General features: G+C 29.3%; 1 protein-coding gene across 4 annotated transcripts; it reads right to left on the reverse strand.

Annotated features, from left to right (window-relative positions):
• Positions 1-1,074: 1,074 nt before the first annotated feature.
• On the reverse strand, positions 1,075-26,434 carry Rga (CCR4-NOT transcription complex subunit regena). 4 transcript variants are annotated; one of them, XM_075289364.1, is made up of 9 exons: positions 26,277-26,434; positions 11,445-11,580; positions 11,191-11,348; positions 10,823-11,060; positions 5,064-5,617; positions 4,404-4,482; positions 4,134-4,338; positions 1,558-1,722; positions 1,075-1,456 (listed from the first exon to the last, which is right to left on the reverse strand). In XM_075289364.1, the coding sequence occupies exons 1-9, from the start codon at positions 26,280-26,282 to the stop codon at positions 1,231-1,233; spliced, it is 1,767 nt and encodes a 588-aa protein (XP_075145479.1). In that variant the 5' UTR covers positions 26,283-26,434; the 3' UTR covers positions 1,075-1,230. The 4 variants fall into 4 exon arrangements, with proteins under 4 accessions (XP_075145479.1, XP_075145477.1, XP_075145476.1 ...); XM_075289362.1 differs by having other exon boundaries at positions 4,404-4,479; positions 10,805-11,060; XM_075289361.1 differs by having other exon boundaries at positions 10,805-11,060.
• Between the last annotated feature and the right edge of the window lie 912 nt (positions 26,435-27,346).

The following is a 27,346-nucleotide window of genomic DNA, read 5'->3' on the forward strand; positions in this document are numbered from 1 at the left end:
ACAGTCGATAACATCGTCCTAACGAAAAATACGTTAGCAAAAGTAGCTATGCATTGTTTATGGGTATACTATAGAGGAAATTTCGTTAGGGATTCATTTCGGGCTAAAGAGAGTACAATATGAACCTGTGGCGCTCCTTTTTATCTAAATGTGGGTATTAAGTTCGTGTTTAGCCGCTAAGATCAAAATTGGATCAGTGGAAACTGTATGAAATCATAACCTTTTTCTTAGGGAATTTTCCCAAGAAACGTTTGACAAAGTTTATATTCTTTAAAATGTATTATTAAAGAAAAATAATCGTGGAATATGACGATTTTAGCAGCTAGGTTAGGTTGAAGAGAGGAGTCGGATTTCTCCGTCTCATGTCATATGACATACACCTAAGCCAGAAATCGGCTTGTTGTGCGCTCTAGTTTATAATTATAACCCCGATGCCTATTTTAAGAATTCTGTGCTTTCGACGAATTCCTTAATTTGTTTCCACTTTACCCCCTTCAATCGGTTTAAATTTGGAATGTTTTCGACTCCCAAATGTTGGCCGATTTTAGCGGCTAAAGGTGGGGTTTAAGTTCGAGTTTAGCCGCTAAAAAAATCGCCATTTTTTCACGATTACTTTTCTTAGCCCTCTAATGCCCAATCTCGCCTTTAGGCGGACTTCATTAAATAAAGAAGCTTTTAGTAAAACACACCTTAAGACAACAAAAATGAATAAAATAAAAAGAAAAGGAGCATCTGCCTATTCTACAAGATGATTAGGGAATCCAGACCTTTACCTCTACGTCTTGAATTTACGTTCTCACGATCGACACGGAACATACAGATATTTATACCTCGGATCAGAAGAACTATATTTTCTAGATCGTTTCTGGTGGGAATTGCACGTACGTGGAACGGACTACCACTTGAGTTAAGGATTTTCTCTCAATGTAACAATGTGTTCCGATTGAAGCTAATGGAATTTTTTGCCTCTACACCCCAATCTTTGTAAAGTTTCACACACTCCAAACAAAACAAACAAAAAGCCCATTCAATTTGTGGTTAAAGAAGCTCCCCGAAAAATTTGGCATTCACAAATTTTTTTTAAAACAATATTTTTACGTTTTTTTATTTTTTCATGCTTTGTGTGTTGTTTTTTGTTTTATCCTTAATTTTAAAAAAAGAAAGTTTTTTTAAAGAACTTTGTAAAGATTTTTTTCGTGTTTTTAAGATTTTTTTCGTTTTTTATTAATATTATACAGACTGTCCATTTATGTTCATAAACGCACTTAAATTGGGGCATTTATCTAATTTCTCGGGATCGATTTGGAAAACTTTGGACAAACGTTTCCAACTCTGCGCATCGAAGTAGTAAAAGGTGCCACGTTCTTTTGTACCATTTTTCTCATATTGGTTGAGGCCAGGAATTCGAGTTATCCAGATTTTCTCCTCTATGTGATATCTCCACTCACGACTATGTCTATAATTTGAATAGAAAATAAAATCACAATTAGATTTTAGAAAAGTGCTACTGGATTTTGGGGGAAGGAAAAATTATAACAATTATAAATGTTAACGTACAATTCAGCGGCAGCCATAAGTTGCATGATATCGCCGATATTTGTGTAGAACAGGAAAAACAGCAGATCTTCTTGTAGTTTTTTTAATAGAGGCGAGGAAAGTTTATCTCTTATCGCAAAATTAATCAGATATTCGGGTGGCACGTTATATTCGACATCTTGTGCTCTGGAAATGGCAAATAGAAAATATATTGCAAGTGGAACAAATTTAATGTGTATGGAGTTTTTTGTTAGAAATAAATTATGTAAATTCGAATGTTTTTTCAATTTTTCTTTTCTTTTTTTGTTATAGAAAATTTCGTCGAAATTTAGTTTGTTCTTATTTTGTAATACGAACCCTTAAGTGGCCAAAAATTCGACAAAATTTTTATAGAAAATTTCGTCGAAATTTTAATTTTTATAGAAATTTCATTGAAATTTAATTTTTATAGAAATTTCATTGAAATTTGATTTTTATAGAAAATTTTGTGGAAATTTGATTTTTATAGAAAATTTCATGGAAATTTGATTTTTCTAGAAATTTTAATCGAAATTTGATTTTTCTAGAAAATTTAACCGAAACTTTTCTAGAAAATTTCATCGAAATTCGATTTCTATAAACAATTTAATCGAAACTTAATTTTTACAGAAAACTTTGTAAAAAAAATTATTTTTTATAGAAAATTTCGTCAAAATTTGATTTTTCTAGGTAATTTCATTGAAATTTCAAAGTTTTTTCTAAAAAATTTAACCGAAATTTGATTTTTATAGAAAATTTCATCGAAATTTGTTTTTCATAGAAAATTTCGTCAAAATTTGATTTTTAGAGAAAATTTCGTAGAAATTAGATTTTTATAGAAAATTTAATCGATATTTGATTTTTATATATATATTTTTTTAAATTCATCGAAATTTGTTTTTTATAGAAAATTTCGTCGAAATTTTATTTTTATAGAAAATTTCACAAAAATTTGATTTTTAGAGAAAATTTCGTAGAAATTTAATTTTTATAGAAAATTTCATAGAAATTTGATTTTTTATAAATTTCGAAAATAAGTAAATTCGAAAAATTAAAAAAAATTATTTTTGCAGAAAGAATTTAGTTGAAATTTGATTTTTATAGAAAATTTCGTTGAAAATTGATTTTTAAGAAAATTTCGTCGAAAATTGAGTTTTATAGAAAATTTTATAGATATTTGATTTTTCTAGAAAATTTCGTCGAAAATTGAGTTTTGTAGAAAATTTTATAGATTTGATTTTTCTAGAAAATTTCGTAGAAATTTGTTTTTTATAAAAAATTTCATGGAAATTTGATTTTTATAGAAAATTTCGTAGAAATTTGATTTTTATAGAAAATTTCATCGAAATTTGATTTTTATATAAATTTCGTCGAAAGTAAGTAAAATCGAAAAATTTTTTTTTAAATTATTTTTTGCAGAAAGAATTTTTTTGAAATTTCATTTTTATAGAAAATTTCGTCGAAAATTGATTTTTCTAGAATATTTTATCAAAATTTGATTTTTATAGACAATTTAATCAAAATTTGTTTTTTTTTACAAAATAATTGTCAAAAATTGATTTTTATAGAATATTTCGTCGACATTTGATTTTTATAGAAAATTTAATCGAAATCTGATTATTATAGAAAACTTTCAACATTTGGTTTTTTATAGAAAAATATCGTTTTGAGTTTTATACAAAATTTTGTTTAAAATTGATTTTTATAGAATATTTCGTCGACATTTGATTTTTATAGAAAATTTAATCGAAATCTGATTATTATAGAAAACTTTCAACATTTGGTTTTTTATAGAAAAACATCGTTGAAATTTGATTTTATAGAAAATGTCGAAATTTGATTGTTATAGAAAACTTTCAACATTTGGTTTTTATAGAAAAATTTCGTTTAAATTTGATTTTATAGAAAATTTCGTCGAAAATTGATTTTTCTAGAAAATTTAATCAAAATTTGATTTTTATGGACAATTTAATCAAAATTTGTTTTTTACAAAATATTTTGTCAAAAATTGAGTTTTATACAAAATTTTGTTTAAAATTGATTTTTATAGAATATTTCGTCGACATTTGGTTTTTATATTTCGTTGAAATTTGATTTTATAGAAAATGTCGAAATTTGATTGTTATAGAAAACTTTTTGGTCTGGTTGGTTTTTATAGAAAAATGCCGTGGAAATTTGATTTTTATACAAAATTTTGTCAAAAATTGATTTTTATACAAAATTAAGTTTAAAATTAATTTTTATACAAAATTTTGCTTGAAATTTGATTCATATAAAAATTTTCATCGAAATTTAATTTCAATAGAAAATTTCGTCGAAATTTAATTTCAATAGAAAATTTCGTCGAAAATTTTATAAAAAAAAAAATATTGTCAAAAATTGATTTTTATAGAAAATTTTGTTGAAATTTAATTTTTATGCAAAATTTCGTCAAAATTTGATTTTTATAGAAAATTTCGTAGAAATTTGATTTTTATAAAAAATGTCAAAATTTGATTTTTATAGAAAATTTTGTTAAATTGGACTTTTACAGAATATTTGGTCGAATTTGTAAACTTTTATCAAAAATTTGCACTCACCTGCAGGGATGATCCGCAAACGGTCCAGCGAATGTTGGATGCAAACTTTCTTGGGAATTCAGATTTAAACCTAAACCTGTCAAATCGATGCCTGAGGCTAATGTCACCAAATTTGGATCGGATTCTGCGGCACGCATAAACGTCAGTAGGCCCACCATTCCAAATTGATTGTTCACCATACTAGCTGGTATATTTGTGACTTTGCCTGAAAAAAAAATCATAGAGATGATTTTATAAATGAATTTTCGCTTTTTTGCTTTTAATGCATACCGTCAGGAGATGTTTGTACACCGGTTTTCACCAATTTATTATCGCTGGAATTATCGTTCGGATGCTGTTGTTGTTGCTGCTGAAAAGGAGGATAGAAATTGAATTTTATTTTATTTATTTATTTATTTATTTATTTATTTATTTATTCATTATAATACAAAAGCCTATTGGCCAATAACGTATTACAAAGCAACTATATACCTAAGTAATATAAAACAACAATTCCTTGTATAACAAAAAATATATATAAATATATCAATTTATATATAAATAAATCAATAAGTGATAGAATTAGAAAAAAAAATAATTCATTAGTCAGAACTTTATTTGAAGATTCCCATGATTCAATCGTCTTTCTTAGTCTACAGTCAAAAGTAGGTACCTCACCATAGAGTGAGACTTACTAACAAGAGAATATTACACAAAGTGGTGTTTTTTTTAGTACCAAGTTTCGACATATAACAACAATGGGTTTGAATAATATCCACCTTGTAATGTACGGAGGTTCACGTGTTAAATTTTAGTCTTTAGTAAAACTTTTCTTTACAAGAGATATGAAAGAATAAACCAATGGGTCTCGTCGATATGAGAGGCGTCTCTCTCAGGGATGTTTATGGAAATTTCAAAACAAAATCTTTTGGAAGTAACAATAATATTTACCAAAGCTGAGAGATCCGTGCCAGGTTGATTTGAAGATTGATTCGTCTGATGCTGCTGCTGGTAATGACCACTATTTCCCATACCACTAAGACCAGCTGTTGTACTGCCGCCTCCACTACTTCCACTGGGCTGTGCACTACTCACACCAGAGTTGTTAACAATACCACCAATACCGCTGCCAATCACACCACCACTTCCGCTAACACCACCACTACTTGATCCTGACGTACTGCTACTACCACCTCCAACAACACCAACACCTCCACCTGTGCCAGAGCCACCCGCACTACTGCCTGGAGCTCCTGACGATCCTCCAGCTGTTGAACCACCACCGCCAGATCCCACTGCACCGCTACCCACGGCGCCCAACCCACTATTCGATACAATCGAATTCATCGTCTTATCTGTACCATCCAAATTATTACTATCTGTTAGTCCAATACTTCCCGCATTCGTTGTACCATCCGAGTTGTGTGTGCCCGGTAACGCAGGGAAATCTTCATTCGACATCGTAAATTCCGATTGTTCGGATGTTGGTTGTTTTACCATGCCAACTATAAGTTGGGGAATATTTTCGAATGCAGGTATGCAGGTTGTATATAATAGGTGGTATTTAGTTGACGAGTATGAGGAATTTGGACACATTTTTATTGTAAAGAATATAAGAAATACAAAAATAAAACTCTTAGTAAAATACGATTAATAGTTCATATGTGATTGATTTTATAGAGAAGGAAAAGGAGGCGATAGCATTAAGTTTTTTACGGAAAATATCGACATTTACACAATGTGAAAAAAGAGAGAAGAGAGACAAAGAGAGTGGTGAGTGTGTTGATTTTTATCCAATTACATACAATTACTGTTAGATTTCAAATGTTTGTTTTTTTAATTTCTTTTCGGCATATTGGTTTTTCTATGTTAATAACAACATTTAGCATAGGTAGATTTTACTTACGAGTGCTCATATTATTATATTAATTACAAATGTAAATACAAAACATAACGATAATAATTTTTATGTTGTTTCTTCGTCGCTGGTATTGTTCTTATATTCGCTGAATCTGTGATTTACGCATGGTTCCGTTCCGTAAGGCAAGTATAAATTTTAGAAATATATTTCGGTATCGCAAACAGTGTGATTTGTTTTTATTTTAACTTTCATATGGAGATAATGTTACTTTTTCTACTGTTATCAATACAAAGGAAATAAATATCCAAAATAACTTTTTTTGTATTAATTTAGAAAAAAAATCCGCTGAAATTTAATTATGGCTGTTTTAATCAAATAAAAAATAAATTGAAGCATTTTAAAACGATAAAAATAATTAGGAAATAAAATACAAATCATGAAAACCAAAAACGGAAGATTACTACCATCATGGATTTGAACTATCTAAGTCTCCTGCAATTGTATGGAAAACAAGTAAGGAAAGTCTAAAGTCGGACAGGACCGACTATACTATACCCTGCTTCACTTTGTGGATTTCAATTTTCGATACCATCCCAAATCTTTCGAATTTATTGGGTGCTATGTATAATGGTTCATGTTCCCATAAATTTGAGCCGATTTGGACAAAATTTTTATGGACTTTCACAAACTCTCTTAGGCTTAAATATTAAATCGGTTAATGCCCTGGGGCGGAGCACAATATTAGTAAAAAAATATAGGAAATATTTAAATCTAAAGCCTTTTATATGCAATTTCTTTTTTAATTTATAGGTCGATAGATACGTATTAGACGTATAGGAATATTTGAGTAATTTATACAAGTTCTCGAGGCTATGTCTAAATCTTCGCTGGTTTCGACCAAATTTTTCACAAATCGTTAAAATATTTGCAATATTTCAAGTAAATTGGAGTGAAATGTTGATAGAAAATTTTATCAAAATTTTATTTCTATAGAAAATTTGTTGATTTCTTTTTCTAAAGAAAATATTGTCAAAATTTTATTTCTATAGAAAAATTTCTCAAAATTTTATTTCTATAGAAAATTTTCGCAAAATTTTATTTCTATAGAAAATTTTTGCAAAATTTTATTTCTATAGAAAATTTTCGCAAAATTTTATTTCTATAGAAAATTTTCGCAAAATTTTATTTTTATAGAAATGTTCGCAAAATTTTATTTCTATAGAAACTTTTGCCAAAATTTTATTTATAGAAAATTTTGTCAAAATTTTATTTCTATAGAAAATTTTCGCAAAATTTTATTTCTATAGAAAATTTTCGCAACATTTTATTTCTATAGAAAATTTTGCAAAATTTTATTTCTATAGAAAATTTTCGCAACATTTTATTTCTATAGAAAATTTTGCCAAAATTTTATTTATATATATATATATTTCTATATTTCTATAGACAATTTTTATTTCTATAGAAAATTGTGTCAAAATTTTATTTCTATTGAAAATTGTCAAAATTTTATTTCTATAGAAAATTTTGGCAAAATTTTATTTCTATAGAAAATTTTGTCAAAATATTATTTCTATAGAAAATTTTGCCAAAATTTTATTTCTATAGAAAATTTTGTCAAAATGTTATTTCTATAGAAAATTTTGTCAAAATTTTATTTCTATAGAAAATTTTGTCAAAATTTTATTTCTATAGAAAATTTTGTCAAAATTTTATTTCTATAGAAAATTGTGACAAAATTTTATTTCTATAGAAAATGTTGTCAAAATTTTTATTTCTATAGAAAATTTTGCCAAAATTTTATTTTGATAGAAAATTTTGTCAAAATTTTATTTCTACAGAAAATTTTCGCAAAATTTTATTTCTATAGAAAATTTTGTCAAAATTTTTATTTCTATAGAAAATTTTGCCAAAATTTTATTTATATATATATTTCTATAGACAATTTTTATTTCTATAGAAAATTGAGTCAAAATTTTATTTCTATAGAAAATTGAGTCAAAATTTTATTTCTATAGAAAATTGTCAAAATGTTATTTCTATAGAAAATTTTGTCAAAATTTTATTTCTATAGAAAATTTTGTCAAAATTTTATTTCTATAGAAAATGTTGTCAAAATTTTATTTCTATAGAAAAATTTGTCAAAATTTTATTTCTATAGAAAATTTTGTCAAAATTTTATTTCTATAGAAAATTTTATTTCTATAGAAAATTTTGTCAAAATTTTATTTCTATAGAAAATTTTGTCGAAATTTTATTTTTATAGAAATTTTTGTCAAAATTTTATTTCTATAGAAAATTTTGTCAAAATTTTATTTCTATAGAAAATTTTGTCAAAATTTTATTTCTATAGAAAATTTTGTCAAAATTTTATTTCTATAGAAAATTTTGTCAAAATTTCATTTCTATAGAAAATTTTGTCAAAATTTTATTTCTATAGAAAATATTGTCAAAATTTTATTTCTATACAAAATTGTGGTAAAATTTTATTTGTATAGAAAATTTTGTCAAAATGTTATTTCTATAGAAAATTTTGTCAAAATTTAATTTCTATAGAAAATTTGTTGATTTCTTTTTCTAAAGAAAATATTGTCAAAATTTTATTTCTATAGAAAAATTTCTCAAAATTTTATTTCTATAGAAAATTTTCGCAAAATTTTATTTCTATAGAAAATTTTTGCAAAATTTTATTTCTATAGAAAATTTTCGCAAAATTTTATTTCTATAGAAAATTTTCGCAAAATTTTATTTTTATAGAAATGTTCGCAAAATTTTATTTCTATAGAAACTTTTGCCAAAATTTTATTTATAGAAAATTTTGTCAAAATTTTATTTCTATAGAAAATTTTCGCAAAATTTTATTTCTATAGAAAATTTTCGCAAAATTTTATTTCTATAGAAAATTTTGCCAAAATTTTATTTATATATATATATATATATATATATATATATATTTCTATATTTCTATAGACAATTTTTATTTCTATAGAAAATTGTGTCAAAATTTTATTTCTATAGAAAATTGTCAAAATTTTATTTCTATAGAAAATTTTGGCAAAATTTTATTTCTATAGAAAATTTTGTCAAAATATTATTTCTATAGAAAATTTTGCCAAAATTTTATTTCTATAGAAAATTTTGTCAAAATGTTATTTCTATAGAAAATTTTGTCAAAATTTTATTTCTATAGAAAATTTTGTCAAAATTTTATTTCTATAGAAAATTTTGTCAAAATTTTATTTCTATAGAAAATTGTGACAAAATTTTATTTCTATAGAAAATGTTGTCAAAATTTTTATTTCTATAGAAAATTTTGCCAAAATTTTATTTCGATAGAAAATTTTGTCAAAATTTTATTTCTATAGAAAATTTTCGCAAAATTTTATTTCTATAGAAAATTTTGTCAAAATTTTTATTTCTATAGAAAATTTTGCCAAAATTTTATTTATATATATATTTCTATAGACAATTTTTATTTCTATAGAAAATTGAGTCAAAATTTTATTTCTATAGAAAATTGAGTCAAAATTTTATTTCTATAGAAAATTGTCAAAATTTTATTTCTATAGAAAATTTTGTCAAAATTTTATTTCTATAGAAAATTTTGTCAAAATTTTATTTCTATAGAAAATGTTGTCAAAATTTTATTTCTATAGAAAATTTTGTCAAAATTTTATTTCTATAGAAAATTTTGTCAAAATTTTATTTCTATAGAAAATTTTATTTCTATAGAAAATTTTGTCAAAATTTTATTTCTATAGAAAATTTTGTCAAAATTTTATTTTTATAGAAATTTTTGTCAAAATTTTATTTCTATAGAAAATTTTGTCAAAATTTTATTTCTATAGAAAATTTTGTCAAAATTTTATTTCTATAGAAAATTTTGTCAAAATTTTATTTCTATAGAAAATTTTGTCAAAATTTCATTTCTATAGAAAATTTTGTCAAAATTTTATTTCTATAGAAAATATTGTCAAAATTTTATTTCTATACAAAATTGTGGTAAAATTTTATTTGTATAGAAAATTTTGTCAAAATGTTATTTCTATAGAAAATTTTGTCAAAATTTAATTTCTATAGAAAATTTTGCCAAAATTTTATTTCTATAGAGAATATTGTCAAAATTTTATTTCTATAAAAAAATTGTGAAGTGCCTTTAAGTTGGAGAGGAATATTTTGCAAAACATCAAGAAATCCACCAATCTACCAAACAGTAAAAAATCTACCATTTTTGATAGAATTCTACTAACTGTGGCAACCGTGGATCTATACCTAAAGCAGAAAAGATTTCTATGGCTCAAGGGTATAAAAAGGGTAGCTTTACATATCCTCCGAATAAATAAAATGTATTATTGAAAATATCGATACTTCCCTAAAAAATATTTCATATAAGTAAAACGTGAAAACTCATAAGATATTGTGATTAAATAAATAAATCACCACAGTCATCATTAACCAAAAATCACAGATTCAAAATGATCCAAAACTCAGCGTATTGAAAATTTCTTTGGCAAACAACAAACACAACTACTACCGAGAGAATGTATGTATTAATAACAAAAACAAAATTAAAATATACATGTATAATAGCAATGTTTTGTTTTTTTTTTTGTTTATATGAGAGCTAAGAAAATTATTAATTATTAAAAGTTCATAGAAAATGTATGTACGATACGACGCATTTATGTAATCAAAATGAAAAATACACACAAAAAAATAATAAGAAGTACTAATAGAAAGTATGAAGTGTTGCTGTTTTGTTTATATGTACTATAATAATCATAAAACTAAATAATAAAACGGAGGATAAATATTTCATTGAAAAACTCACAAGAGGTAAAGAAATTACCATAAGGTTTGCTTCCCGGCGGCTGGAGGGGATTCGTCTGAGGCAGTGATTGATCATTCTGGCCGCGGACATTTGTCAGTGATGGAAATTCTGATGGATCAAGCAGGGCCGGCGTTGTTGTATCCCCACTGCCACCAAACACATTATGGAAATTATTGAGAGGACCACCAGCGGCACCGCCACTACCACTATTACCATAACCTCCTCGGCCTGTTTGCATGAAGTTACCCATGTTCGACTGAAAGTAGAAAAAAACCAATGGAGTTATGTATGTTGTTTTAAATCGGTAAATGGTGCATAGATTACGTATCTTCAGCTTTATAACTTCAAATGAAACATATTTCATGACTAATTTCCATATAACTTACCATAGGTCCAGCTCCCAGGCCTTGCATTCTTCTTTCCACATATGGACGCTGGCTGAATACATTTGCACGATTACCACTTGTTAACGCAGGACCACCAACCGATAGCTGAGCATTACGGTTCGGTGATAATTGAGGTTGCGTTTGTCCATAATTTGCTCCTTTTATAACATAAAAATAAAAACCGTTAAATAGGAAAACAATCATGGGAAAAAAGGCAGGGAATTGAAAAACATATTAATATGTAAGTGACTTACCACTTGGAAACATGCCAGACGTGGGTGTTACATGACCGGATAATGAACTACCACCAAATCCGCCTGTAGTTCTGCCCGTTAGAGATGCATTTGCTATGCTTCTTGGGGGTTGTTGAAAATTTAAATTCGCCATAATCTACAAAAAAAGTTAGGCAATTGAGATTAATAAAATGTCAAAGAGTCTAAAACTAAAAAAAAATTGATTATGAATGTATGGTATGTCAATAATTTATATCTTTCTTTGGAATGAAATATTATAGAAATGATTTGTTTATATTATGCTTTAAGAAAGTATCATTTTTTGCATATATACAACAAAGTTGTAAATCATGATAACCTTTGCGTGGAAATCAAGGTCAATAAAAATTGCGTATTTAATAAACGCATCAATGTCTAGGAAAAAATGCATCAAAGTTTATACTGGCATTGGCATTTCAAAACCAACACTGGACATTTTTTTAAGTTGTATTTGATTCACTTGAAAATTGTAAGCAGACTACACATTTTCAAGCTTTGGAAAGTGCAAAATGAAGCACTAATTTTAAGGTAATCATAGGCATAGGTAAATTTTATTTATTTATTTAATGAAACAACGTCCATCTTTATATCAAATTGATGAAATTCAATAAAATAAGAGATAGCTTAAATAAATACATATTTCCTAAACTAGTACTTATCGATGGTATGGTGAATTCAACAGAGGTCTTTGTTCAGTCCAAAACGAACTTCGTGAAGGTCACCCAAAATCAGTTGTTATTCCGGACACCATTGATGCTTTGCGCCCACTGATATTGCAAGATCATCATCTAACCTATCATGAGATGGAGACAAACTTAGACATATATTCAATATTGCATGAACATTTGACCTTCGCGTTGGATCACACACAATTTGTTAATCGCTTAATAAAGGCTCGTGGCGATTGGTCGAAAGAAATGCTCCAGAAATATGATCGCGGTGCATCGAAACACGTCTAGGACATCGTAACGGGTGATGAATCTTGGATTTGCGCATATGAGCCCGAAAGTAAACAACAGTCGACTGTATAGGAGTTTCGAGATGAGTCAAATACAACAAAAGTTGCCAGCGACGGATCACTCTTCACCATGACAATGCGAACTCTCATACATCGGCTCATGCAACTGCATTTTTGAGTCAAAACATCGATTTCATGGGTCATCCGCCATTTGATCCTGATTTGGCACCGAATGACTTCTATTTATTACCATAGGTAACAAATAAAATGAGATGTCAACGTTTTTCGACACTCGAAGAAGCCATTGATGCGTTCAGAATGCATGTTTTGGAGATATGCACCTCAATCAGAGTGGCAAAAAGGCCTTCGACTTGTGTATGAGAAAGTGTATAGATCTTAATGGGGGAACATTTTGAAAAATCCCGAAATATAAAAAGTAACCCTCGTAACGAGGCAGGCAGCAAAAGTTTTCTATAGAAATAAAAAATTGACAAATTTTTTTAAAGAAATAAAATTTCGACAAAATTTTGGAAAAATTTTCTATAGAAATAATATTTTGGAAAAATTTTCTATAGAAATAAAATTTTGCACAAAATTTCAATAGAAATAAAATTTCGGAAAAATTGACTATAGAAATAAAATTTTTGAAAAAAATTTTCTATAGAAATAAAATTTTGCAAAAATTTTCTATAGAAAAAAAATTTTGGTAAAATTTTCTATAGAAATAAAATTTTGTAAAAATTTTCTATAGAAATAAAATTTTGGGAAAATTTTCTATAGTAATAAAATTTTAACAAAAATTTTCTAAAGAAATAAAATTTTGCAAAAGTTTTCTTTAGAAATAAAATTTCCGATTATTAATTTTGTTCGGCTTGAGATCATAGAAACAATCGAATATTGATGTGTTTTAATATTTATTTCCAATATTTCGGTTAGTGCCACTAACCATCTTCTGGGATTTTGTATTTGAGTTCGTGTGCTACTGTTCGTTTGGCAAGTCACCGTACACGTACAGTGTACGGTGAAATTATGCAAAAAAAGTTTCTATAGATATAGAATTTTGCACAAATTTTTAATAGAAATAAAATTTCGGAAAAATTTTCAATAGAAATAAAATTTTGCAAAAATTTTCGATAAAAATAAAATTTTACAAAAATTTCCTATAGAAATAAAATTATGCAATAATTTTCTATAGAAATAAAATTTTGCAAAAATTGTCTATAGAAATAAAATTTCGGAAAAATTGTCTATAGAAATAAAATTTTGCAAAAATTTTCTATAGAAAAAATTTTAACAAAATTTTCTATAGAAATAAAATTTTGCAAAAATTTCCTATAGTAAAAAAGTTTTGAAAAAATTTTCTATAGAATTAAAATTTTGACAAAATGAGATTTGCAAACTTTTCTATAGAAATAAAATTTAAAGAAATAAAATTTCGACAAAATTTTCTATAGAAATAAAATTTTGCTAAAATTTTCTATAGAAATAAAATTTTGTAAAAGTTTTCTATAGAAAAAAAATTTGTAAAAGTTTTCTATAGAAATAAAATTTTGACAAAATTTTCTATAGAAATAAAATTTTGCAAAAAATTCCTATAGTGATAAAATTTTGCAAAGATTTTCTATAGAAATAGAATTTGAAAAAATTTTCTATAGAAATGTAATTAAAAAAAATCTATAGAAATAAAATTTTTACAAAATTTTCTAAAAGAAATTCTTTCGAAGAAATTTTTTTTTCATAAAAACCACAAAAATTTTGATCAAAAACTTATGATTTTTCTAAATTTTCTAGATTTTTTGTAAAATTTTCTTTAAATTTAGGTTGGTTATTTGTGGTATCGGTGGCAACCGTGGTCACAAGGGCAAAGTAATTTTAATTTGCGCGAAAATGTCCCTACCACAAACAACATATTAGTTATGTTTTGGGACATTTCTTACAATTGTTAATTATTTTAGATAAGATTTCAAATAAACGTTGACTTGAAAAATGTAACTAGGGATTAAACCAAATTAGATTTGGCTTGTTTCATTTTGCATTGGACAATGAACCGTTGTTTCAAATAACCCCATGTATATTACCACCTTCACTCATTGCAATAGGTGATTGACCCTATTGGAAGCATTGAACTTTTGAAAAATATTTTCTCCTCTCCAGATGGTTACTAAGTAATATATTTAGATACAAATAAAAAAATCCAATGAGAATAAATCAGGTAAAGTGGTTAAACATGATGATATCAGTAAAATATTTTAACACACATTGCAGACAAATGCAACACTTCCTTCTTTTTGATCTCAACAAATGTTTATGAGGTGATCGCAATAGACAATGTGTGCTACATTGCCATATTATTTCTGAAAATTACAGAGAAACCTTGAATGCCTTGAGATGTTTGCTATCTTATTCCATTTAAATTTACTTTTATAAGTGTGCACCTCCCAAATGTGGACAAAATTAAGGCGCACGTAGCTGTCCACTTCAGGGAGTTTTCACTGTAGATACATTTTTACGTACATGAATACGTAATTTTTTTTTGGGTGATCATGAATTAAGCTCCTTTCGTTCTAAAATTTAAATTTGTCAGGATTTGGATGGAATTTTCGATTTTCTTGGGGATGGTCAATTAAGCTCCTTTTCGCTCAAGGACCTCATAGTTTAGAAGATATGAACAAAATAAATGTTTCGTATAAAAATTTCATTTTTTCGGGATTTGGATTAAATTGTCGATTTTTTTTTGGGGTGGTCATAAATTATGCTCCTTTTCGCTCTAGGACGCATAGTTTAGGAGATATGAGCAAAATAAAATTTGCATATGAAAATTTATTTTTTTCGGGATTTGAATGGAATTTTTATGCCCATATTTCTATTTACATTTTTTCTATTTTTTTGTTTTGATTTTCATAGAAAAAATATATAATATTAATGTATTGGCCTTGTAGGCTTTGGGTATTATATGAAATAAATAAAATAAATAAAACTAGAATAACCCGGCCCGCTTCGTTGCGCCTCCCGAAGCATATTTTCGTTAACTTAGTCAACCATATCCTTCGACCTGAAAACAAATTCGAAAAGATTTGAACTCTTTTCGAAAATAGGGTCAGGGGAAGTCTGGAACAAAAAGTGAAGTACTGATTAATCACGGAAAAAGTAAAAGTACCTAAAAATTGTCCATATTAACATTTCTTAAAGTGTTGGACACGGAGAACATGCCTGAAGCACCCTCTACGTTGCCTGTCAACTTCATGTAAATTTAAGTTTTTTTACTTAAAAAAGTCTGGCAGAAGTCTATGGAAAAATCATAAAATTATATACCGAGTTCACGTTTATCGACAATCGTCTACTTTCTATTTTCAAAAAATCGGGCAAAATGCAACACCCCTCCTTCGCTTCTCCCCGACCAGATATCGTAAATTCACGTACCCTATATTCCCCTTCCCCAACCAGACATCGAAAAATCATGTACCCTGTATAAATTTAGTCATCTTCTCCCAATTTCAAGTAAATCGGAGAAAGTTAGATTTTGTTCTAATTTTTAAAGGGACTTCACATTCTCTACAAATTGCAAGAAAATCTGTAAACTTTTCTTCAAGTTTCATAGTGTGGGGACAAGGAGAAGGTTCCCGTCCAAATACCCAAAACTCAACTACACCATGTTGAAATCTGTAAACTTTTCTTCAAGTTTAATAGCGTGGGGGCAAGGAGAAGGTTCCCGTCAAAATACCCAAAACTCAACTACATCATATTGATTTCATAACCAACCCCTACGGCCTTTGTAAATTTCAAGTAAACTTGAGAATTATAGGTTTTTTCAGTTTTAGAGGAAGTCTTCCTCCCCGTCCAAATATCGAAAAATGATATATCGTATATTCTGTAGACGTCTCAGAAAATCTCAAGCAAATTATAAGCCAAATTTTTAAACAGCAAGGCAAGGGGAGGCCCCTCTTCCCTTCCGAATATCACAAAATCAGATATCCATTATAACAATATAGCCTACCCCACATCCTCAGTAAATTGGAAAAGTGTAATTGTTTCACGGTATGTACTTAGTTCTCCCTAAAATTTCAGCAAGTCGACAAATTTTAGTTTTTTCACTGTACTTTAAAAAAAAAAAGTCGGACAAAGGGGATGCCCCCTCATCGAAAAATAAAATAGCTGTTCTTTTCCTAGACGCCCCGCCCCCTTCAACCTTCCCTGAAAATTTCAAGCAAATCGGATAATTTTATTCCAATTTTCAAAAAGTCGGGCAAGGGTGAGGTCCCCCTTCCCATCCAAATATTAAAAAATCTGCTACCCCCTAAAAAATTCATAACCTCGCGGCGTGTTCTCTGTAAATCTCAAGTAAATCAGTGATTTTTTGTTGGTTTACTGTACTTTAAACAAAAATCGTATAAAGGGGTGGTCCACTTCCGCGACCAAATATCGAGAAATAAAGTAGCGGGTCTTTGTCTGTACATCATCCCTAACCTTCCTTGGAAATTTCACCCAAATCGGAAAACTTTGGCCCAATTTTGAAAAAGCCGGGCAAGGGGTATGTCCCCATCCCCCACCAGGTATCAAAAACTGAGATACCCTATTTTCACCACATGCGTTCTGCGTTCTCCGAACATTTTTCGTGTGAAAAAAATTAAATTTATTTTGTAACAAAAGCAACTGCGATGAATTCAAAATATAAAATTTGTAATGTGCGCTGTTTGTAAAAAAGATTTTCCCGCTTTTCCGTTGAAACTTTTCTTGAATATTCTTTGCTACAAACTTCACAGAGCCCAAGACCTTACCAACGAATGCAAAACCGTGGAAAGCAGTTCGTGCGTTCTGGAGTTGCATCAGACATGGCGCTGTATATAAAAAAAATATTTTCCCGCTTTTCCGTCGAATTTTCTTTTCTTGAATTTTCTTTGCTATAAACCTTACGGAGCCCGATACTTTTCCAACAAATGCAATACCGTGGAAATTGTTTCGTGCGTTCTGGAGTTATTGCGTCATGAAGGAAAACGCGACTTATTTTTATATATTTTTTTACCTAATTTTTACCTAAAATTTCAAATCATTGATAATTTTTGCAAAATTTAATTTCTATAGAAAACTTATTTATAGAAAAATCTCTCAATACTTATTTCTTGAAGAGTTTTAATAGGATTAATATTTGCCCAAATTAGTCAAATAAAATGGAATACCATGGTGTAACGTCGGCTAATATCGTCATTTTCGTCACATCAAAGAAGCTTCTCTATAGCCTTAGACTTAGACCACTGGGCTAGTTAAAAAATTAATAAAATAAAAATTAATTTAAAACTATGTATGAACTTTTCTCCACGAAGGATCAGTTGCATATTAAATTTATCCTTTATGACGATAAATCAAACCATAGTCACAACAATCTTAAAACAAAAATAAAACTTGAAGAATCATAAACGCGTTGCATTTGTAAATTGACAGGAACCTAAACTCCAATACAAGCCAGCCACTTATCCATAACAGAATGAAGTAAAAGACAACAAAAACATATCGAAAAGAAAAACAATTTGTGTCTGTGCCTTCCACAGAAGTTCAATACTTATGGCGATTCTTGCGTTTCTTGTTAAACACTGCCCCCATTACTTTATGTTTATCATCATAAGACACAAAATCATTATCGGCAGCATCACTGACTGTCATCATCGTAATCATCATAATAATCATTGTCCTCTGCATATCTCAACATGCTGTGTTTCAAAGGAATTTTTGTGTGTATTTATAAAACTATATAGTAGGAGAAATGGCATTGGCACCTCGTATGATATTATATGGGTAGAATTGATGGACGAATGGATGGATGGATGGATGGATTTAGTTGTAACCATAAACAAGTCAGCCTGTCAGGCTACCTGGCAATGCTAATGGAAAGGGTCAAAGGTCCACCAATACTTTTGAACGAATTTCCCCCCATCTATTTGACGTTTATTAAAACGAATTGAAACACATGTATAAGGTGGTCGGTTCTATGGACACCTCGAACACACATACATAAACATACAGGACTACGCAGAGGCTCTTTTTAATAATACATTAATAAAGCTGGTACAGGTAACTACTCAAACCTCCATCACACTTTGCTATTGAGAATATTTATTTATTTGTGTGAGGTGGAATAAAAAGTAATATTTATTGTGTTCACTCATTAAATTAGGCATTATGTTTGTGTTGTTGTTTTCTTCTGGCCACAAATTATATATTAAGGCTAGTTGGGTTATAAAGCGTTTATGGGGATGAAATGAATTATGGGAAAATGGTATTTTGATTTATTTCGTCAATTTTGATCTATTTCTTAGATAGCACAAAAATTATTATTCATAAATATTTTTGTATAAGAAGTACTTATAAACGTATGGACGCATATATACACAGAAAAAATTTTTTTTCTGATTCAATCACGAAATTAATTGATTCAATTAATTTTTTAATTGAAATGTCTTCAATCACAGAAATGATAGTATCAATTAAAAAATTAATTGAAGGTCAATTAAAAATTTAATTGATCCAATTAAAAAATTAATTGATACTATTAATTTTTGTGATTGTGATTTTTGTTTCAATTAAAAAATTTGTTGAATCAATTAAATTTTTAATTGAATATTTTTTAAAACTCAATTACAATTTTAATAGGAAAATTTTTCGGGAAATTTTTTTCTGTTTACGCTTTTTGTATGGAAAAGACATACCTTCAATACTTCAATTAATATAATGGACATATTTATACCCTTCACCACTACTGTGGTACAGGGTATAATAAGTTTGTGCATTTGTATGTAACGCCAAGAAGGAGTAATCATAGACCAACCTTTTAGTATACGGATCGGCTTAGAATTAAATTGAGTCGATTTAGCGATGTCCGTCTGTCTGTCCGTCTGTCTGTCTGTCTGTTGATGTATTTTTGTGTGCAAAGTACAGCTCGCAGTTTTAGTCCGATTGTCCTAAAATTTGGTATAGGGTCCTGTTTCGGCTCAAAGACGATCCCTATTGATTTTGGAAAAAATCGGTTCAGATTTAGATATAGCTGCCATATATATTTTTCACCGATCTGGTCATAATTGGCGTGTATATCAACCGATCTTCCTCAAATTCCGTACATCCGAATATTTTATGAGTCTCGAAAAACTTGCAAAATATCAGCAAAATCGGTTCCGACTTAGTTGAAATTTTGCATAGGGAGTAGAATTAGCGTTGTAACTATGCGTGCCAAATTTGCTTGAAATCGGTTCAGATTTGGATATATCTCCCATATATAGCTTTCGCCCGATTTACACTCATATGACCACAGAGGCCAATTTTTTGCTCCGATTTGGTTGAAATTTTGAATAGAGAGTAGAATTAGCATTGTAGCTATGCGTGCCAAATTTTATTGAAATCGGTTCAGATTTAGACATAGCTCCCATATATATCTTTCGCCCGATTTACACTCATATGACCACAGTGGCCAATCTTTTACTCCGATTTAATTGAAATTTTGCACAGGGAGTAGAATTAGCATTGTAGCTATGCGTGCCAAATTTGGTTGAAATCGGTTCAGATTTAGATATAGCTCCCATATATATGTTTTTCTGATTTCGACAAAAATGGTCAAAATACCAACATTTTCCTTGTAAAATCGCCACTTCTTAGTCGAAAAGTTTTAAAAATGACTCTAACAGCCTGTTTCTGTATGTCGAACGAGTTCAATCGATCGACTGAAATGTATAGAAACAGCTGTTTTTTGGTTATAAATTCAGCTGTTTGTTTCCATTTTAGTCGATCGACAGAGCTCATTCGACATACAGAAACAGGCTGTAATTTTCCTAAACTTCTAATACATATATGTCGAGCGATAAATTATAAATAAAGTTTTGCGAAGTTTCCTTAAAGGTGCTTTAGATTTAAATGTTTCGCATATTTTTTTTTACTAACATTGTGTTCCACCCTAGTGCATTAGCCGACTTAAATTTTGAGTCTATAGATTTTGTAGAAGTCTATCAAATTCTGTCCAGATCGAGTGATATTTAAATGTATGTATGTATTTTGGACAAACCTTTATATATAGCCCCCAACACATTTGACGGATGTGATATGGTATCGAAAATTTAGATCTACAAAGTGGTGCAGGGTATAATATAGTCGGCCCCGCCTGACTTTAGACTTTCCTTACTTGTTTTATTCATATATTTCGATTCAAATAATATTGGTTAGGGATTTGTTGTTGGTAGGCATCAGTATATAGCTAACAGCTGCTCATGTGGATTGTCCTGCAATCGATCCTAGGTTTTAAGGATTCAGAATCTTTGTCAATGGTAACTAAATACGTATGGTATGCTGCTGTCATTATATATCTGAACTAAGCGTTTCAAAAAATCTCTGTTTTACTGTAGGCAAAATATAGTAAGACTACTTAATTTTTAATTTGGCGCAGAAATACATTCGTCGTAGTTTTTGGTATGACTGTCAATGAAATGACTGTCAAACCAAATATCGCATCAAAAAAATCCTAAATAGAGGCCCTAAATATGGGCCGAAATCCCTTGGCTTTTGCATCACGATAGTGGAATTTCCTATAACACATTGATAATTCGTGAGTTTTTTCAACCAATATTGTTCCAAACCCATCGTATTTGCCTTATTAAACGTTAACATTGATTTCGAGAATTGGAAAAAAATTGTTATAAAGTTCTTTTCGGTCGGATTTTTTTGCCCATAGTGGTATATTTTGCCTAATACTTTAGGACTTGATTGTCGGATATTGTGACATAATACTAAAAGTCCATTCACATTATGCTGAAAATGTAGTAAAAGTGGATTTGAAATCTCTTTTTTTATAAAGAAAATGACAGTTGAAATCTAGTTAAAATGGATTTCGGTAGTGCAATGAGAATGAGGTAAAAGTTAGCACGCCAGTATTATACTAGAGAGACGTTGTTTTAATTCTATATCTTACAAAACATAGTCCGGAATAATTCATAATCGTTCTTCCTTCCCTGTGAAATCGCATCGCTTTTTTGTAGACCATATGATAAATGCCAAATACATTTTGCAATGTCCGTTTTCATCATCAAATGGATATCTAAAAATTTAATCTTTCACATATGAATCTGGATGTCATCGTTTTCCCAGTTTGCCTTTGTGTGTTTACTATATGTCGCATCGCTACCAATCAGTACATATTTGATTAAAATTTGTCTTTTCCATTGCTTCCCTTTGGCTAAATTATTTTTGAAATTTTTTCTTAAATCGAACCAAAATTCCCTTGAGCCGACCAATTCTCCTATTTCGAAAAATATCTTAAAAAGCAATTTATTGTTGTACGTAGTAATTTTTATTAATTTTATTAAAAAAAGGACTTACAGTGAGTGACAATACAATGGAAGCTTTAAACTATATTTTAATTATTTATGATTGTTATGAAAAATAGCCACAATTTGTAATTGAAAAGGAAGAAACAATTAAAAAATATTTTGTTGATTGTTTATTTATTAAACAAAAAAAATATTAATACAAAATCAAGAGAAGAAAAAAACAAAAATGTCATGCTATTCATTTGTATGTTGTTGGCAAAACAATGGACACTTTTGTAAAAACAAAAACAAAAAAAAAAATTTGTATTAAGTTTTAAAATTTAAAACTAGTGAATTAAAATGGAATACCATGGTGTGACGTCGACTAATATATCCCATTTTCGTCACATCAAAGAAGCTTCTATGTAGCCTTTGACTTAGACCACTGTGCTAGTCAAAAAATTAATAAACCAAAAATTAATTTAAAACTATGTATGAACTTTTCTCCACGAAGTATCAGTTGCATATTAAATTTATCCTATACGACAATAAATCAATCCTATTATCCTATATGATGATACTATACGTCGCATTGCTACCAATCAGTACATATTTGATTAAAATGTGTCTTTTCCCTTGCTTCCATTTGGCTAAATTATTTTTGACATTTTTTCTTAAATCGAACCAAAATTCCCTTGAGCCGACCAATTTTCCTATTTCGAAAAATATCTTAAAAAGCAATTTATTGTAGTACGTAGCAATTTTTAATAAAATATTAAGCAAACTAGAAAGGACTTACAGTGAGTTACAAAACAATGGAAACTTTATATTTTAATTATTTATGACTGTTATGCAAAATAGCCACAATTTGTAAGAAACAACTAAAAATATATTTTGTTGGTTGTTTACTTATTAAACAAAAACAAAATGTATTGTATGTTATTGGTAAAACAATGGAAACTTTTGTAATAAAAATGAAAAAAAAACAACAAAAAATCTTGTATAAATTTTTAAAATTTTCACATCGATGTGTTAATTAAATTGTCAATTATATCCTTAGAAACCTTTTCCCACTCTGAAGTAACAGCTTCTATGAGATCAGATTTTTTGGTATAATTGCGGGTCCTAATGTTGAGATCTACTATATCCCACAGATTTTCTATGGGGGTTTAAATCTGTGGATTGGGCAAGCCATTTCAATTCCAGTGAGGGTATCTTTAATGACATGAATTGGGCCCTTTCCTTGGCATATTACCACTGCGAATGGTAATTTTTTTTTTTTGCTGGACGGTAACATTTAAGACCTGCTTCATCAGCTCGGCGATGAATAATTGTATATTATTCTAAAATTTTCATTGAATACTAAGGGTTTTTTTTGTAATTTAAAGCAAATTGAGTTAAAACATCATTTCATAATAATACCTCATTCGCATTACACTTCCAAAATGCACTTTAACTACATTTCAACTGTCATTTGCCTTATAAAAAGGAGATTTCAAATCCACATTTACTCGATTTCGTGTCTAATGTGAATGAGCTATAAGATATATATGTTTTTTAAGAAGCAAAAACGTTGGAGGGCCTTAAAGTTGAAAAATGAAATATTAGTAAAAAGTTTCCATTGTTTTGTCAACCACTGTATGTGTCTAAACGGTTAAATACAAAAAGTCGATTTCTGGACTTTTTTAATTTTTGGAAGGGTTCACTTTTTGAAAAGGTTGTTTTCGACTTTGGAAAAGTATATTTCGATTTTAACTAAGATCAAAAATTGATTAGTCGAATAATCAATATTACCAAAAGATGAATTTGAATTAAAGTAATCTTAAACCCACCAAGTACACTGTAAAAGACTTTTAAAATGTTCGGCGTTAAAAGGCAATCGACAAACCAAGAAATCATGCTTATGAAGGTTAACTTTCGATAAATGTCTAAGTACAATGAGAATTAAAATAGGTGATTAGGATTGTGTCTAATCTCATAGTTTTTGAAATACTATTGAATATGTAATAAAAAAATTAAAATACCTGATAAATTTGATCATTTTGGTGGATATGTACTAAACTCCATTTGTCGGGTCAAATTAAAAAATTAAAAAGCTTTTGTACTAATTTTGGTCCAATGCTTGATACTTATATAGCTCATATTGTATTCGTATGTTAATCGGTTTGTTTTGTTTCTTTTCCATTGATCGTGTTGTCCAAAGATGAACCTACGAAGCGCAATTTTAGAATTCAAATAAATTCGGATTAAATTAAATAATTAGAAATCTTTTGTACAAATTTTGGTCCAATGGGTTCAGAAGGGCAAAGCTGATTTTTATATAGCTCATTTTGTATTCGTATGTTAATCGTTTTGTTTCTTTTCCATTGATCGTGTTGTCCAAATATGAGCATACAAAGGGTATTTGTAGAATTCAAATAAATAACTTCATACCCATGGACCGGAGAGGTTGCGAGCCCTTCAAAAAGCTCTTCCCGTTTTAGAAATATGTAATTTATGTTTGAAAAAATACATGGCAAATCCATTAAAAAATTAGAAAAACTCTCGAGAGGAAACCTAAATATAGAGAATATAAATATATATACGGACTCATTTGGCTTACGTTATTCCACTTTGTACTCTCTCCGTAGAAAGTCTAAAATCCTGATCAAAGACCAGTCACGTTAGACCCTTTCCTACCAAAGACAAATACATTAAAAAAAATTGTAAAATCTAAAAATAGAAAATTTTAAAAAATACAATATCGACTCATTTGGTTCGCGTACTTCTCTTTCGACGATCACCATAGAAAAACTTTCGCGTTAGCCCACTTTAGACCCTGGTCATAGTTGAAAGTCTCAACACCTTCCACATTGGCTTCGCTTTATCTTACTTTGGACTCTATCCTTGGGAAAGTCTCTCAACCACATCACATTGGGTTCGCTACAGCCCGAAAACCAAGCTTTTCTGGCGCAATATTTACATTTTCTCTTTAAAATACCATATTCATACCCAGTACGTATTTTCCTTTTTTTAATATAATAAAAAAAAAACCAAAAATTAAAAAAAAAATAATTCTCAGGGATCGATAAAAAAAACTAAGCTCTAAATGTTTACTTTGCAATTCCTCTTTAAACACACACTGCCCCCCGTACCAACAAAACAATTTAGTTCTTTTTTTTAACAACTTGTGGCTAAAGTAGACTTTTTACTGATTTCGCGAAATAGTTTTTATTATGATGATACAAAATAACCGAGAAGATATTCTTTTCAAATTGATTTATAATCGAACATCGATAAAAAGAAATCAAATCGCTTGACAAGGATCATCGAACCGATGTGCATACATATTGTGTGCGTATATGTGTGTGTGAGTGTGAGTGCGTTTGCGTTCATTGTAGGACGCAGCGACGGGGCGAATTACGAACGAAACTTACCCAAATAAACTGTTATTGTTTGCTGATGTCCTTGTTCCGAATGCACTTTCAAACGACTTGTAATACTCGAACTTTTACTGCTTCTACTACGACCGTAAATACAAGAGTTCACCGCATTTAACATTCCAAAAGGGCAAAATGGAACGTTAAAAGTTTTTGCGGATATTACCACTAATAACTGATACCAGGTGCTAGCTTAACACTTCTGGGATTCAATTACCAAGTTGTTTTTTCTTTTGTGAGGTTCTTGGTTCTTGTTGTTGTTGAATAGATATTTGGGTATATAGGTAGGCACTGGCAGGCAGGCAACCTCAACAACATGAATTGGATAATGGGATATTACAATATTTCAGGAAATATCGTGAGAGCAGGCGCAGGCAAGGAAGAATGAGAAAAAATGGCACAAAATCGGCGTCTGCAAACAGAAACCTGCTGCTGACGATGAAGATTCCAATAGCCAAATAAGCTGATTGGTGGTGATGCTTCTTGCTCCTCCAAGCACTGACGACTTATTAGGAATGTAGCCTTCCGATATGTATTTGTCGCTTTAGCTTCCTTGCAGAAGAAAAAAACTCGAACGAACGAATGGAATCAGTAGTTAGTTGTGCCTTTTTGGAGAGATAGATGGTCGCCGTCGTCTTTGATGTTTTTTGATTTTGGATTTCTTATATTGTTCGTTTTGGTGTTGCTGGTCGTCCAAATTGATTTGCAACACAAACACGCGAACGTATTTCTTCCTCTTCTTCGACACAAACACTCACACAAACACAACTTCTTCTTCGTTTCTTTCTTCTTAATTTTTGCCACTACTACTTTGAATGTCAAATCGAAAGTTTTATAAATCTATTCACAATTATATTGTATGCTTTTATCGATTTTCTTCAATTTATTGAAATATATTTGTTATATTTCAGTTGAATTTGATTCAACCAAACATTCAGTTTTTTGTTTGCCTTTTTCTCCTTCGACTCTTCTGTGTGCTTGTTCTTCCTCACGATACCTTTATTCGTTGGTCAAACATACACACATACACGACTTTTGCAAATGTATTCGTGGTGTGGATAACTTGTCTTTGTGTTTCAATTTCACCCGATATTCATGAGAATACGAAAGAATCGAAATTATTCACTATTTGCTGCTTTCACAGCTTTTCGCTTCGTACCTCCATGGGATAAAGCGACTTCCTTTGAGGAAAACACTGTGATTTAATTAAATTTCTTAAGTGAACGGAATTTATTAATTATTAGAAGTAGAAGTAAAAACCTCCGCAGATATGGATCACGAATACAACTACACAGAGACGTTTCGTTCACGCACTTGCAACACTGACACTTTTTGTATGTGATACGTGCAAAAGAGATGAACATATGCCAATACCTAATGCCAAAGAGGGACAATATCTATTAGCAATAGGCGATTACCAGATGTTCGATAAAATTGGAGGACATGGGATATTCTGAAATATGGCAACTATTGAAGTGGTATTTTTTGAAAGTAGGAAACTCTGGAATTATCCACAATAAATGCATTGATAAAAAGTTTATTTTTAACTCGCATTCAAAGGTTTCCTTAATGATTAAAAGCCCTTCAAATTATACTTTTATTTAATCGATATAAAAAACATGGTAACGCGGATCTGACTCCTAATGATTTCAATTGATTCAAGTTATGCGTTTTCATAGGTATTATATAAAATCACCAAAAAGTCCAAATAAAAGTATTGCATGAACGGCTCATAATTTATTTATTGAATTCTAATGTAGAGGAGAATATCTGATTTTTATGACAGCCGGGGTTTTAAACAATTTCTCAATTTGAATTTCAGGCTAATGCGCCATTATACATTTTCTTGGACATCTTTTTGGGGAACCTAACACCAGTCTTAACAATTTGAGAAATTGTTAAGAAAATCGTGCTTTCAAAAACAAACAAAAAATATCTAATTTTATATAAAACAGATGAAAACGATTATTTTATTTTGAAGACTAGAGCTGTACTGATTGAATTCTATCAACATGATGTCCAGAAAGGCGTTGGTTGATTAAATAAATAAGTAAACACTAGCATTGAAAAAATGCGTATATTCAATACAGCTTCAAACAGATTTTCCCCGCAACGCTATCTTGCAGACAGACTATCAGTTATTCCGGACGACAGTGCTCGTGTCGAACATATCCCATATATTGTGCACATTATAAGTTAAGTCCCAAGGCATACTCGATGCTGCTTGTT

The sequence above is a fragment of the Haematobia irritans genome, chromosome 1 (assembly GCF_050003625.1).
Source record: "Haematobia irritans isolate KBUSLIRL chromosome 1, ASM5000362v1, whole genome shotgun sequence".
NCBI lineage: Eukaryota > Metazoa > Arthropoda > Insecta > Diptera > Muscidae > Haematobia > Haematobia irritans.

What these genes read in the sequence shown, in the direction of transcription:
- Rga (XM_075289361.1), bottom strand. An exon ending in GTCTGGCATGTTTCCAAGTG is followed by an intron (nt 11,349 to 11,444) that starts GTAAGTCACTTA and finishes ATGTTATAAAAG; the next exon opens with GAGCAAATTATGGACAAACG. An exon ending in TGTACAAACATCTCCTGACG is followed by an intron (nt 4,339 to 4,403) that starts GTATGCATTAAA and finishes TTTTTTTTTCAG; the next exon opens with GCAAAGTCACAAATATACCA.